At 55.4% G+C, this 13,325-nt stretch overlaps 2 protein-coding genes across 3 annotated transcripts; one reads left to right on the top strand and one right to left on the bottom strand.

The window, feature by feature from the left end:
* Window positions 1–639: 639 nt before the first annotated feature.
* On the bottom strand, window positions 640–8,956 carry UBQLN4 (ubiquilin 4). Its single transcript, XM_072984036.2, has 11 exons — window positions 8,581–8,956; window positions 7,617–7,768; window positions 7,153–7,391; window positions 6,775–7,037; window positions 6,322–6,480; window positions 5,518–5,743; window positions 4,653–4,792; window positions 4,369–4,452; window positions 3,395–3,510; window positions 2,099–2,285; window positions 640–1,943 (listed from the first exon to the last, which is right to left on the bottom strand). The coding sequence occupies exons 1-11, from the start codon at window positions 8,914–8,916 to the stop codon at window positions 1,791–1,793; spliced, it is 2,055 nt and encodes a 684-aa protein (XP_072840137.2). The 5' UTR covers window positions 8,917–8,956; the 3' UTR covers window positions 640–1,790.
* Window positions 8,957–9,184: 228 nt separating this feature from the next.
* LAMTOR2 (late endosomal/lysosomal adaptor, MAPK and MTOR activator 2) lies at window positions 9,185–11,788 on the top strand. Of its 2 annotated transcripts, none has more exons than XM_072984044.2 (4): window positions 9,185–9,377; window positions 10,363–10,525; window positions 10,906–10,991; window positions 11,518–11,788. In XM_072984044.2, exons 1-3 carry the CDS (start codon window positions 9,310–9,312, stop codon window positions 10,981–10,983), a joined length of 309 nt encoding a protein of 102 aa, XP_072840145.1. In that variant the 5' UTR covers window positions 9,185–9,309; the 3' UTR covers window positions 10,984–10,991; window positions 11,518–11,788. The 2 variants fall into 2 exon arrangements, with proteins under 2 accessions (XP_072840145.1, XP_072840144.1); XM_072984043.2 differs by having other exon boundaries at window positions 9,189–9,377; window positions 10,902–10,991.
* The last annotated feature ends 1,537 nt before the right edge of the window (window positions 11,789–13,325 follow it).

Raw genomic sequence — 13,325 nt, 5'->3', positions numbered from 1 at the left:
GAGGTTCTTCTCTCACTTTTAGGCTCCCTTCTCACAAACTGGAAACCACAGGGTTTCGGGGTGAGAAAATGCAAATATCTTCAAATATTTAAAGGCGGCCACCTTTCCGCCTTGCAAGCATTCCGCGGCCAAGCTGATCTCCCGAAGGGCCAGAGAAAAGTCACTAGAAACAGCTTTCGGGGCAGCTTGTATCCAAGAGGTTGTTTCAAAATAATTATTTAAAATGTATGGTTTTTAAGCAGAATTTGCTTGCTATTTCTTCTGATTTCGAGATGCTGCCAAACACTGAGCCTGGAGGGACCCCCGTGTGTGAAACATGCTCCGGATCCCACTGAGAAGCATTTCCCCCCTCTTTTTTTGCAGTTACGCAAATATAAAAAGGGAGGAAGGATTTCACAAAATAAAGGAAAAATTGAAGAGCCTGTCTGATTTCTCAAAGTCATTTCCACAGGGAATCCTGATCCTTGTTGAATGCCCCCCTCCCCATTCCAGCTGGATGAACGGGGAAAGCCACCAAGCCACGGGGGCCTCATCCTGCGATCACCCATACAGGCACAGAACCTCTCGGGTCGACAGCAAAGCGGCCGAGAGGAACGGCTGCCCGCGTTAGAACGAACGGAAGCCCCACAACGAAAGAGATGGGTTATTTCGGGCACTTTATTCCTGGATGGGAAACCAGATTTTTTTAAATCCTGCAGCGTGGTCAGTGTGGCCGGATCACCCTGCAGCTTGTCCGGGTGTGTGTGTGTGTGGAATCGGCAATCTCCCGAACCGAACCGGGAAAAGTTCAGAGGAGTGGGCGGGAGGGGAGGGGAGAGAACGGAGTGGGGATAATCTTCCCGGGAAGGTGGAAGGGGGACTCCTCCTCGTGGCCCCGTTCTCTTTTCGGGTGCAGGAGGAGCGCGTTTTTGGTTAGAAAAGCAAAGTCCAGAACTTGACCAACGTATTTTGTGTGTGTATGTGTGTGTGCTGGCAGAGGGTAGGACCAGGGGGAAATATTATGGGCCACTTTTCAGGTCCATTGCATTCGAAAAAAGACTTCTTAGGGAGAAAAGAACACACGATTCCAAACCCCCGTGTCTGCATCCGGACTACTCGGCCCCCCTTTAAATGCCTGCTCGGGTGGCCTCGAGGTGCTCAGCTCCGTTTCTTGAGAAGGCCGCTGCTCCGCACCGCGAAAGCCAAGCAGGGGAGGCTGCAAGAGCCCAGGCGGGAAGCCGCTGTAGCAAGGAGAGCGCCAGAACCCCCTGGGGGGAGGAAGAAGGTCCCTCTCTGCATCTACTAGCATTTAAAATAAAATAAAAATAAATCATATCCCTTCCATGCTGTTCAAAATAAGACACACCTTTAGGCAGTGGGAAGACAGGGTCACTCCCTGGCTGACTGGGAGGAAGAAGTGGGCAAGGGGATCGGGGCGGAAGGCCACCTAAGTCAACACAATATTTTGGGCTAACCCAAAAGTTCTGCTTCTAATAACTAGAGAAGCTTCCTAATTTTGGGGAGGGGGGGGTCAGGGAGACAGGGGGGAGCGGTGTGGCCGGGAGAAGCAGCACGTGGTCTCAAAAACTGGGAATCCGAACCCATGTGTGATGCAGGTTCCCCCCCCCCCTGAGAAGGGAGGAGGAGATGTCCAGACGGGCAGTGCCCTGTTCAAGCATCTTCCGGTTCCACGGCTGAATCAACCGGTGGAGCTCGGTGGATCAGAGAAGGCCAGAGTCCTCACGATCTGCCTGCTGTAACAGACTGGAGGGGTGTATTATCGGGGTGGGTGGGAGGAGAGAAATGCAGCATTAGGAAGGCTGGGAGCCCAGCAGTCTTTCGATGGCCGCATTGACGTCTCCCCCCGTGGCGATGAGGGCCTGGAGGTTGGCCTCGCGGTTGATGAAGCCCATGGCGTTCAGCTGCTCCAGCTGATGCTGGAACCGCACTTCCGGGGTCTGCGCCTGTCGGGAAGGAGAGGGAGGAGAGGGAGGTGAGGGACACACCCCGTCCAGAAGCCGCCCACATCGAGACTTCAAGCAACCGTGTCCGGATTACGCCCAAGGCGCCACTGTACGTCCGTGCGAGAGGGAGGGCGGGGCTCAGGCACTGGACTTACTTGAGAGTTGCCACCGCCCAGGAGCTGGATCATGTGCTGCATGAGCTGATGGTGGGGGAGGCTGTCTCCGGCGGGGGAGGGAGAGGCGGGCATCGGAGCAGGCGGGGCCGGGGGCGTCTCGGGGATTGTGCTTCCTCCTCCAGCAGAAGGCGGCGGGGGGACTCGAGGCGGGACGAAAGAGCCAAGGCTGCAGGACGGGGGGGGGGGAACGGGGGGGGGGGAGAGGAGAGAGAGAAGCCTAAGCGGGGCACGGCAAACAGCGAGAGAAGCCAGACCCCGGCCAGAATCCCTCTTTTCCGTTTTGCCTGGGTTAAAACGCAGCTAGGAAGAATGACCCTGGTACGGGTGGGCCCAATCCTGACAAAGCTAAAAAGGCACCCGCCATTATCTCAAGCAACGGTTCTCAGCCCGTGGCATATCTTTCGCGGGGGAGACGCGGGAGTCGTCTGGGCGGGAGGCAGGACCCCCTCCGAAGCCTTCCCCGACAATTGAGGCGCCTGGCAGTGAAACGCCACAACCGGCTTCTCGTTAAGGCCACAGAGTTTCCACTGCAATTTTATTGGTAAGGAAGTCGTCCTTTCTGTGTTTTGCACGGCAAGTGTTTTTTTTTTCCTTTAAAAAAGGCAGTGCCATTGCAACTGTAATTGCGAATTCTGAATGGAATCCTTCTTCCTCGCTTCAGTTTGCCACCACCAAGACAAAGCATCAGTCTTCACAACTAAACATAAATTGGAATTAGCCGTTGGCGAGACTGAAGGGAGAAAAGGCTGAGAAGCAGAGACTGAACCACCACAAATGCTTTGCAAAAACAGGAATAGCACCTCTTTCCGTGTTTTGCTTACAGAAGCTAGAACAGGGGGAGGAAAACACAGCAAAGTTCCCCCCTCCTGTCTGTCTGTCTTTCCATCCATTTATTTATTCATTCATTCAAAGTATCTAATCACCCATGGAGAAAACTGCTCCTCTGGACAAGAGGAAAAACAATTTCCAGGACCACCAACAACACTTGCCTGATGATCTCTCGACTGTTCTGGTTAATCAGCTTTTCTTTTTTTAAGGGAGGGCCAAAAAACAATTCCTCTTGATCCTTGAGGCCCAGCGTCTAACCTTATGGATAAGAGCCGGCCACGAATCTTGTGCAAGAGAACCACCCTTGATTTCGTGCTGCTTTGGACCCCAAGGTGATCCCCTGATTCGCCCTGCCCAGCTCAGGTCTGCTCCCGGATCCCACACTTCCGGAAGAGCAAACCCCTTCGGTGATGGCTCTCGGCCATCTGTTGTCCTTCCCCTCCTTACCTAGGCACCAATCCGGGGGCCTCCGTCTGCAGCGTCTGGAGCCCTTGCTGGATCTGGAGGAGGGCCTGCATGGCACGAGGATTGGTCAGGACAGACAGAGAGTCGGGGTTCTGCATCTAGGGAGGGGACAGGAGCCGAGAGTGAGCCGCCAGGCAGAGGCGTTCTGATCCGTATGGATGCTGGGTGGTGCGGGTCCCCATTTCTCCGACAGCTTTCTACCAGAGGGGCGGGGGGGGGGGTTTAGAGTTGCTTCTTATGAAATAAGAAGGCTTTCAGTTCCAATTTGTCCTTCACCAGAAAGCAAAAACCACAGATGCATCATCACACCCAAGACACCTTGGGGGGGGCAATATTCTCTCCGCTCAAGACAAAATGCATCCCCCCCCCACGTCTTCTTTTAGGGCACCTTCTCTATTCCTGATGTTCTGTTTTCAGAGATCTGCAAAGGCCCCGGGAGACAAGGCCGCCCCCGATGTAGGCCAGTAGCCACCTTTGCCGTTTCCACTTCGGAGGTGGAATACATTCAGAGGCATCCAGCTGGTGGCCGGCGTGCCACTCCTTTATGAACCAAGAGTGAGCCTGTAGTGCCGTCTGCCCAGGTGCCCATCGGCAACCCAGCAAGAAGGGGCACGATTTGCCCCTTCTGTGCATGCGGCAGGATTGAAAACCCTCTCTTTCCACCCGCAAAGGCAGAAAGAAACCAGGCCATGATCCCTCAGAGGTCCCGCTCCAAGTCTTTGGGCTTGTAAACCGAAGTCACCAGCCCCGTAAATAAGAGCATTGAGGCTACGAAATCAACAATAAGAAAACGACAGGTTTGGGCGATGCTCGGGGCTTCCGGGGAAAAGAGAACGCGTGATGCCAGAGCCCCACACGCCTCGTCTGCTAACCTCATCCCAGATCTCCAGCCCCCAAAAAGGCTTCGCCCCATGCCAACCCCGAAAGGCCCGGAGAGGCCCTCTGGCCGGACGCACCTGCTGCAGGAAGGCGGGCAGCTGGAGTCGCAGCTGCTCCTGAAGCGAAGGGTTGCCGGCAAAGAGGGGAACATTCACCATCATCTGGAAGGAAAGAGAAGAGAGATACTGAGAAGAGAAAGCCAGCCTTGCGGGCGCAGATCCTACAGAGAGAGGTGGCTGGACCGCAAGAGAATCCCCTTTGCAGCCGATCCCTCCATTTAGGGCTTGTCCCGTGGCTGACAGTGGTTTTAGGTTCAACAGCATGCAAGGTATCTCTCCGAGGAACCCGGGCCCGCCCTTACTTGTGCTGCAATATCCGGGTTCTGGGCCAGCGCCTGCAGCATCGTTCTCATGTAAGGAGCCGAGATCACGTTCTGCATGAGCTGGGGGCTTTCGGAGATCTGCTGCAGGAGATTCTGCATCTCGGGACTACTAAACATTCCTGCAACAACAGAAGAAAATGCGGGAACGAATGGAGCGTAGGCTGATCAAGAAGTCGCTTTCAATAACAACTCGATAAAAAAACTTTCTCCACCGTAGGGTGAAGATGTTTTCTGTTGAAGAAAAAACAACAACAACATAATGTCAGAGGAAGGTGGCCACCCTCCCCACATGCACAAAACTCTATATCCACAGTATATACAGGATTTTCTGTCCTCTATTTCTATACGCTGTCTTACAAATATACCTCCTGAGTTTCTGGTGTTCTGTATGGGTAAGGCCACCCAGAATACTGTTGACTACCTCTGCCCGCATAAGCACAGTGGCATAAACAGCCACTGCTGCTGGTGAAGGAGCTGCCATTTTCACTCCTCACCGTAGGTGGATAACGTGACTGCAAACGCAATGAGGAATATAAAATGGCAACTTCTTAACTACCAGCAGTTCAGCACAGCAACTTATATCACGACGCTTAACATCAGCACATGCAAACAACAGGATTCTGGCCACCTTGTTTCAAGAGTTATCTGACTCCAAAATAAGAAGTAATTCAAACATTTTTCTATGTACTTCCACTAAAAAAAAAAGTTAATCTAAAAAAGGAAAAGAGATAAACCTTATTTTAGCCTCTGTGTTTCTCAGCTCCCATCGCTGCCAACGCTTCTGCCTCTCTTGCTATGCAGGGGGCCAGACTCACCCCCTCCGGGATGACACAGTCAGGCATACCTGTCCCTAAGTTGGCGGCATTGATCCCTAAGGGGTTGGACACCGTGGGGGTGCTCTGGCTGCCGACGGACCCGCTGCTTCCTTCGCTGGCCGCTCCCTGAGTCTGCGAAGAAGCCAGGGTGGGGCTCCAGGGGTTCGGCAAAGGCTCTCGATTCTCCGTCCGCAGCGGTTGCGAGTTCTGGTGGTCCGAACCCCCGGCCAGGGACGAGAAAGGGTTGTTCCCAAACTAGACAAAGGAAAAAGACGGCGGGATCAACAAGACTTCCCTGCTCGCTGCTGGGCTTTGCTTCCTGGGCTTAGCAGGAACAGAACGAGGGCAGGATATCCTGAAAGAACAGATTTCTAATTTAAAACATCATGTATGTCAATATATTCTTTGTTAGGATGAATTTTGATAGAAAAGCATGGCCATCTCCAAAGCGAAACTAATCTTCTCTTTCCAGCGACAAACACATGCCCTTCCGGCTCCGTTAGAGGAGATGCTGCTAGGTATTAGAGGAGAAAAGACTGCCGAAGAATTATGAACCTGGGTTGGTCCTATTAAAGCCAGAGAGGTCCAGCTCCTGGGGGCCCAAAAACCCATTTCCAACCTTACAGGACTCACTCCGGGGGCTGCAGCAGGCCCAGAAAATGATAGAGAACATTTAAGAAAAAACAACCCAAACGATCTTATATTTTGGCACGGGAGCGGCAGAAACAGACCGGTAGAGAGCCCTCCACCTGGCCCGGCGGTGTCGCCAAAGCTCTGTCTCATTCTGCGTTGCCGTAGAAAGAACCAAGGGAGAAAACCCAGCCTCCGCAGACCTGCTCCCGGGCCGCGCTCAACATGGGCTCCTGGATGTCCGTGTACATGCGGCGCAAGGCATTGTACCCTCCGGGGATGCTCTCCAGGTTGCTCAGCGCTCGGTCCTGGTTGCGCATCATCTCCTGCATCATGGCCGGGTTGCGCGCCAACTCCATCGTCTGAGAGGGGAGAAAGACAAGCAGAAAAACGCTCGAGGGGCTTCGTCCGTCTGTAGGGTGGAAAAAACCCAGCCCTGGAACTGGCATAAATGCACAGACCCAAAGCATTTTACGGTAGTGGCCACCTTCACCCACTCAAAGTGAACCAAACTTTACACCTTTGACACAGAAAACGACCTTCTGCTGAGCCAGGTTCGACCCGGGCTGAACAGATCTCAGAAGGAGCGTTCACGTGAGTGTCTTGGGGGGGGGGGAGCGTTTTAGAAGGGCTCCAGGAGGGGAAGAGTCGCCCACCTGGCGCATGAGCTCCGGGTTGTTGAGGATGTGGCTGATTTCCGGGTTGCGCTCCATCAGCTGCTGCATTTGCGGGTTGGCCACCATCATCTGGCGCATGAAGTCCGGGCTGGCCATCATGTTCTGGACCAGCGGGTTCTCCATGATCTGGGAGAGCATCTCCGGGTTGGACATCAGCTGGCGCTGCATCTGTTGCTGGAGCTCCATGAAGTTGGCCGAGCCCATCCCCAGGCGGCCCAGACCCACGATGCCGCCGAAGCCGGCTGGGAAACAGAGCAAGAGCCAATGTGAGGGGGGGGGCGTGTGGGGGGGGGTGCTGCCCTGGGGGTGCCCATGGAGGAGAACCCAGGGGAGGCCTTCCTGATCTGAAACACTCACACAAAATAGAGGTGGCCCCACCGGGCGGCCCATCCGCAGCCGGGCTGGGCACAGCTCCCAACCCGCCGGCCTGCCGGCTACCGCTCCCTGCCTCTGTGGCCAGGTGGCTGGAGGTGGAAGGCTGAGAGGGGGCCGCGGGAGAAGCTGGGGCCGCAGACGAAGGGGCCGGGGCAGCAGCCACCGCAGCGGGAGCAGGAGCGGGCGAGGCAGCTGCGGCCAAGGCCGAAGGGTCTGGCAACCTGGAAAGAAAGACGGGCAAGGGCTGAAGCCACTTGGGCTGGGTGGCTCTCCCACCCTCAGCCAGTCCGGTCAAGCCCCAAATCTGCCACGGCCCACCAGGCGGGGGGGGAGGGAAACAGTGGCCGTGAACACTGTCATCGTGGCAGGGCCCAGAAAGGGTCTTTGCTCTCGGCCCAGGCTTTTTGTGGACAGTCGTCCCGGTTCTCCCAGCGGGGGGCACTCACTTCTGGGGGGTTTTGATCACCAGGTGCACCGTGAGCCCGTCTTTGATCCCGTGCTGATGCAAGGTGTCCCCGTCCTTCAGGATCTTCCCTGCAAAGATCAGAACCAGCTGATCCTGCTTGGCTTTGAAGCGCCTGGAAATCTCTTCTTTGAACTGGGGAGGAAGAGACGTGCGGGCGGCACCTCGTTAGCGGCCTCCCCGGCTCGTGCTTCCCCCCCTTTTTGTTTGTAGGCCCCCCCAAAAGCAACACAGGGTCCCTGATGGAGCGCCTCGGAAGCCGTTCCGGGGGAGCTGGATTTATGCCCAATATAGAAAGCATCCTGGAAGGAGTAGCTGAGAGGGAGGCCAGGATCCCACCCTCCTCTGACCTCCCTGCCTTTCCTCACAAACCCCATTCCTTGCACAGCAGCGGACGGTGCCTCCACCCCACCTGAAATATTTCTATGGATCCAAGGCCGTTTCTGGCATTCCAGAGAAACCCAAGTTTTAAAGGCCAAATAACCTTTTTTTCCCCCCAAGCTTTAAAAAGCCCCCCCCCCCGCTCTCTGGCACCCTTAAGCCTTGGAAGAGGCCCTTGGGGATGGGATGGGATTTTTTTTGGGGGGGGGGAGAGAGGAACACACAGGGCCATGGCCACCCTCCCAAGGGCCTGACCACCACCACCACCACCCGGCCTGGGGATGGTGGGAGTTGTAGTCCGGAGTGTAAAGCACACCCACAGGTACACCCCCTCCTGGACCTCCCCTCCCCCTCTCTTGCAAGGGGGGGTTTGTTGTCTCAGAAGCCCCCCCTCCCTCCCTCCCTCCGTGCGAGAGTCTCTCTCTCTCTCACACACACACACACACACACACTTCCCACGTGTGTGTGTCTAACAGAAGGGGGGGTCCCCTCCTCCTCCTCGCCCCCTCCTCCCCCCTCGCCCCTCCCCCCTCCTCTTCCCCCACCCCCCCCGCCGCGCCCCCCACCTCCTTGACGGAGACCCGCTCGGCGGTGAGGATCTCCTCCTTGTCCTTCGGGGTCTTCACCGTCACCCGGATCAGGGCCGAGCCCCCCTCCGAGGGACCCCCGCCGCCGTCCCCCTCGCCCGTGCCGCCCGAGCCCGGAGGAGGAGGAAGAGGAGGAGGAAGAAGAGGAGGAGGAGGCTGCTGCGGCTGCGAGGAAGAGGAGGAAGAGGAGGAGGAGGAGGAGGAAGAGGCGCCGCCGCCGCCGCCGCCCCTCAGCTCCGCCATCTTGGCCGCCCTCCCGCCTTCCGGAGGGGAGGAGAGAAAGGCCGGGCCTCCCGGAGGGAGCCCGCCCACCATAGAGACCGGGGAGGGGGAAACAGAGAAGGGGCGCTTCCGGTTGGGCAGGCGGAAACAAAAGGGCGCCCCGGCGGGCCGCTCTACCCTCTTCCGCTAGCGGCTCGACGGGCCTCCTCCCCCCCCTCCGCGCGCCCTTTCCGGCGCCGGACCAATAGGAGCGAGGCCGGAAGCCACCACGCGCGAGGGGGCCGGGGCGAGGGCGGGGCGGGGAAAGGACGACCACAACTCCCGGCGTGCTTTGCGCTCCCGCCTTGATCAGCTGCGGCGCCTGACCCTGCCGGGCGGGCGGTTCCCTCCCTCCTTCCCTCCCTCGGGCGGCGGCGGCGGTCCTTCTTCTTCTTCCTCCTCCTTCCTCCTCCTCCTCCCGGGCCCGATCCTGATCCTGCGGCGGTCATGCTGCGGCCCAAGGCCTTGACGCAGGTGCTGAGCCAGGCCAACACGGGGGGCGTCCAGAGCACCCTGTGAGTAAAACCCGGAAGCGGCCTTTTTTTGGGGGGGAGAGGGGGGGACTACCGCTCCCATCATCCCCCGACGCTGCCTGGAAACGGGCCACTACACCTCCCAGAATCCCCTGCCCCCCCTTTCAGAACGGGCCTGGCCTCCTGGACTACTACAGCTCCTGGAATCCCCCCCCACACACGTGTGTTTTGGACTACAACGCCCAGAATCCCCCCAGGAGCAGGCCTTTTTCTCCTGGGCAGCCCTTGGAGTCGTTCCTTAGAAAAAGGAACTTGTGACCAAAGGGAATCTCCTCCACCCAAACCCACTTCCTTCGTTGGGGAGGGGGGGGGGGAGGGGAGAAGACCCTGCTGGGAATGCTCTGTGTGTGTGTGTGGACTACAAGCCCCAGAATCCCCAGCAGCACCGGGAGGGGGGAGGGCCTGGGAGGATGGCAGCAGTAGTCCAGGAAAGGAACTTTTCCTCCCTCCCTCCAGGCTGTGGTGCCCACTGGCCGCTCGGCTCTGATCCTGACCCCCGAAAGAGTCGTCCGTCCCCCCCCCGCTTCGTTCCTCTTTATCTTATTCTCCTTGCACTTTTATCCCGCAGACCCCGTGGCCGAGCTGCTGCTCTTGGGCAATTTCACGAGCCGTGATAGAAGTAGCGCAACATAATAATCAGAACACCCAGTGGAAATACTAATAAGGCATCCTGCACAATACAGTAATTCCTTTAAAGTAAAATTAAAATAATAATAATAATAATTAAAATAATAATAGGCGGCCGGCAGAGAGAAGTTCCTGAATACAAAACAGAAACAATCCAAAGTGTAACATTAATTAATATTCTTGCAAGGATTCGAGGAACGAAAAGGGCTTTTGTGCAGGGGGTGGTTCTAACCCCCCCTTTTATTTCCTCAGCCTTTCGGGGGGGGCCTCCAGATATTTGCCGACTGGCTCTCATTCTTGGTCCATCCTGTATTCCTCTCTACTCCCCCCCCCCCGGTAGGCTTCTGAACAATGAGGGCTCCCTCCTTGCATATTCCGGCTATGGAGATACAGACGCCCGAGTCACGGCCGCCATCGCCAGCAACATTTGGGTCGCTTACGACAAGAACGGGCACCAGGCGTTCAACGAAGACCACCTGAAATTCATCCTCATGGACTGTATGGTAAGTGAGCCTCCGTCTGTCGCCAACGGCCGAGTTCCGGCCGTTGGGTCTCGCTTCAGCTCTTCTGTTTTAAGCGTCCTTGGGTTTGCCGTTCGAGGAGGGATCTGGAGCTCCCTGCTAGGTCCCTCTTCAGCAGACGGCAACTCCCAATCTTCTGTAGGAAGGAATCGCGACGGCCAAGCGACTGTGTAGACATACCATAGAAAAACCCCTTGCCTCCTGGGGCCTTGGTTCCTCTCCTGCTTACCTTGGAAATGTGTAGGGTGGTGGGGAATCTAAATCTCCCACAGCAATGGATCCCTTTTCCTGCACATGTTCATTCCCGTTTCTCTCACTCTCTCCTTTTCTCCGCCCTGCGAAACGCACACAACCCAAGGAAGGCCGGGTGGCCATCACCAGAGTCGCCAACCTGCTGCTCTGCATGTACGCCAAGGAGACGGTGGGCTTCGGGATGCTGAAAGCCAAGGTGAGGGGCCTTTGCCGGGTCTGTGTGGGCGGCCTCCTTACAGCTTATTTATTTATTTGATTTGATTTATACCCCGCCCATCTGGCTTATAAAACCACTTTAGGCGGCTTCCAGACCAGCTTCCTTTGTTTTATGTTCCGCCCCCCCCAAGTCTGATTCTTCTCACCTGGAAGTGTGTGTGTGTATAAAACCTAACTGTTGGTTACCACCAAATAATAATAATAATAATTCCTCTCCTCCAACAAAATAAATTATGCCATTTCCCTAACTGCAGAACAGGATTTCAGCCCTTCTAGCCAAAGCACAGATGTTTTAGATGTTGGATTTTAAATTTTTTTAAAGCTGCTGCAGACCTGCGTATTTGAATTTGAATTTTTTTTCCTAATCTTTAGGGGATTGCTTTTTTAAATTATAGTGGGAACTCTATATCCCTGATAAGGGGGTCTTACTGTATTTTATTTACATGTGTTAGGGTGGGGCTTCTTTCTGCTTTGCTGTGTTAAGATTCGCCTTCTGTTTTCTCCAGGCTCAGGCGCTGGTCCAATACCTTGAAGAGCCCTTGACCCAGGTGGCTGCCTCCTGAACAAGTGTGTGTGTGTGTGGGGGGGGGGGAACTGGACATTTTCCCCACTAAGTGCGGTGCTCAAAAGAGAGACTTTTTCGGCCTTGTGGGCTCTGCTTCTCAGTCCAACCTTGGCTGATCCCGGGGGTGGGGGATGGGGGACACAACACTTGGATTGTGTGTATTTTGCAATTAAAAGGATGCATGGGAGGGATTAAAAAGTTTTGTTTTAGCAGCTGGCGTGTGGTCTCTTGGAGGAGGGGGTCGGGGATGCAACCCCCAAGCCATTAAAAGGGGAGGAGAGTAGACAGGAGAGGTGGACAGCGTGGGTTCATCACACAGGCTGAACGGAGAGGAGGAGACGGACAGAACTGAACCCAGCACACCGTCCCCGCTCAGACCGGGCTCTTAGGGAGCATCCGCAGGGTCCATTTTCAGTCGAGTACGAAGGAAAGGTTGCATCCAGAGAGACGGGAGAGAAGGGTAGAAATTGAGCAATGAAAACTGCAAGCTTGGAGGTCTTTACTTGGGTAGAATGGCTACAAAACAGAGGGGTTTTTATTTCCAATTAAATCTTCTCCACACCAGAGTGCATGGGTGGGGGCCCCATGTCGCTGCTGGCGTGGGAGCTGCTTCCCCATGATGGAAAACGTGTGTTCAGAAGGGGTCCCCTTTTCCGTTACGCCAATGGCTGCAAGCGGGGTGTTTTCCGAAGAGTGAGCCACGAAAACCTTGTTAAGTCTTCAAGAGCCCCCCCCCAAAAAAAAAAACTTGGTCCCTTTTGCTGCCCCCTAAGACCAAGTCTCTCCTTCTGCCGCTTCGCTTTTTTGGAAGGCTCCCTCCCGGTGAAGGAGACCTGCACCTCTCGGAAGCTTGCAAACATTTTTCTGCCTTTTGGGGGGAAATAAACTGGCCAGTTTCAGCTCGAATAAGCTCCCTTAGAGCAAACACACCTTCCCGAGCCTGCATTTGCTGAGACCGCTGGGGTGTGTATGAATTGCCACCTGAAGCCTGCCTGGCCCCCTCCCTCTTGTCTTTTACAAAGTCTCTTAAAACAATTTTATCCCGCAGGCTTTTCACAGCTTGCTCGCTGAAAGGCAAAGGAGTGCGCCAGCCTCTGAGCGCTCACTGCTGCCAGGTTTAATGGGTTTTGAATGTACCAGGAGAAATTCGTTTATTTTTGCTGCACTGATTTCATTATGTTTTATTTTATGTTACTGATATTGGTGTGAACTGTTCATCCGGATATATGTTGAAGGTGAAGGCGAAGGAAGCCGCTTAGGTGGGTTTCGGGTGCTTTCTGGCCCGAACGCGTCACGCCTCACCGGCGGGACCTGCTTGCTTGGTCCTGCGTCCTGTTGTACGGCAGCCACCTGTGCTGGCGAATAAACAAGGCGCCAAAGTGTACCTGTCCAGCCTGCTGGGTCCCCCTCGGCCTGGCTGGTCTTGCCTTGCTCTTCCGGCTGATGGTTTAGAAGCTTTGCATCCCCTGACTGGGAAAACAGAGCAGGATAGGGCCCCTTTAAGGGCGGGGGGGGGGGGAACCCAGCCATAAATTAAACCTATTTATGGTCTGTCCATAAATGGCCAAGGAGTGGCTTGACAGCATTCTTAGCAAAAACAAAAACACACACACACACAAACGGGGAGGGGGGAGCAGAACCTAAATCCAGTGCAAACCTTACAGGTTTACATCGTTTTCTGTTTGTCGAAACGCAAACACGCTTGAGAATATTCTAGAGAGAGACTGGCAAAACGTTAGGAAGAACAAC

Source organism: Pogona vitticeps, chromosome 15 (assembly GCF_051106095.1).
Source record: "Pogona vitticeps strain Pit_001003342236 chromosome 15, PviZW2.1, whole genome shotgun sequence".
NCBI lineage: Eukaryota > Metazoa > Chordata > Lepidosauria > Squamata > Agamidae > Pogona > Pogona vitticeps.
Note: the sequence above shows the minus strand (reverse complement) of the source record. Positions and strands in the feature narration are given on the sequence as shown.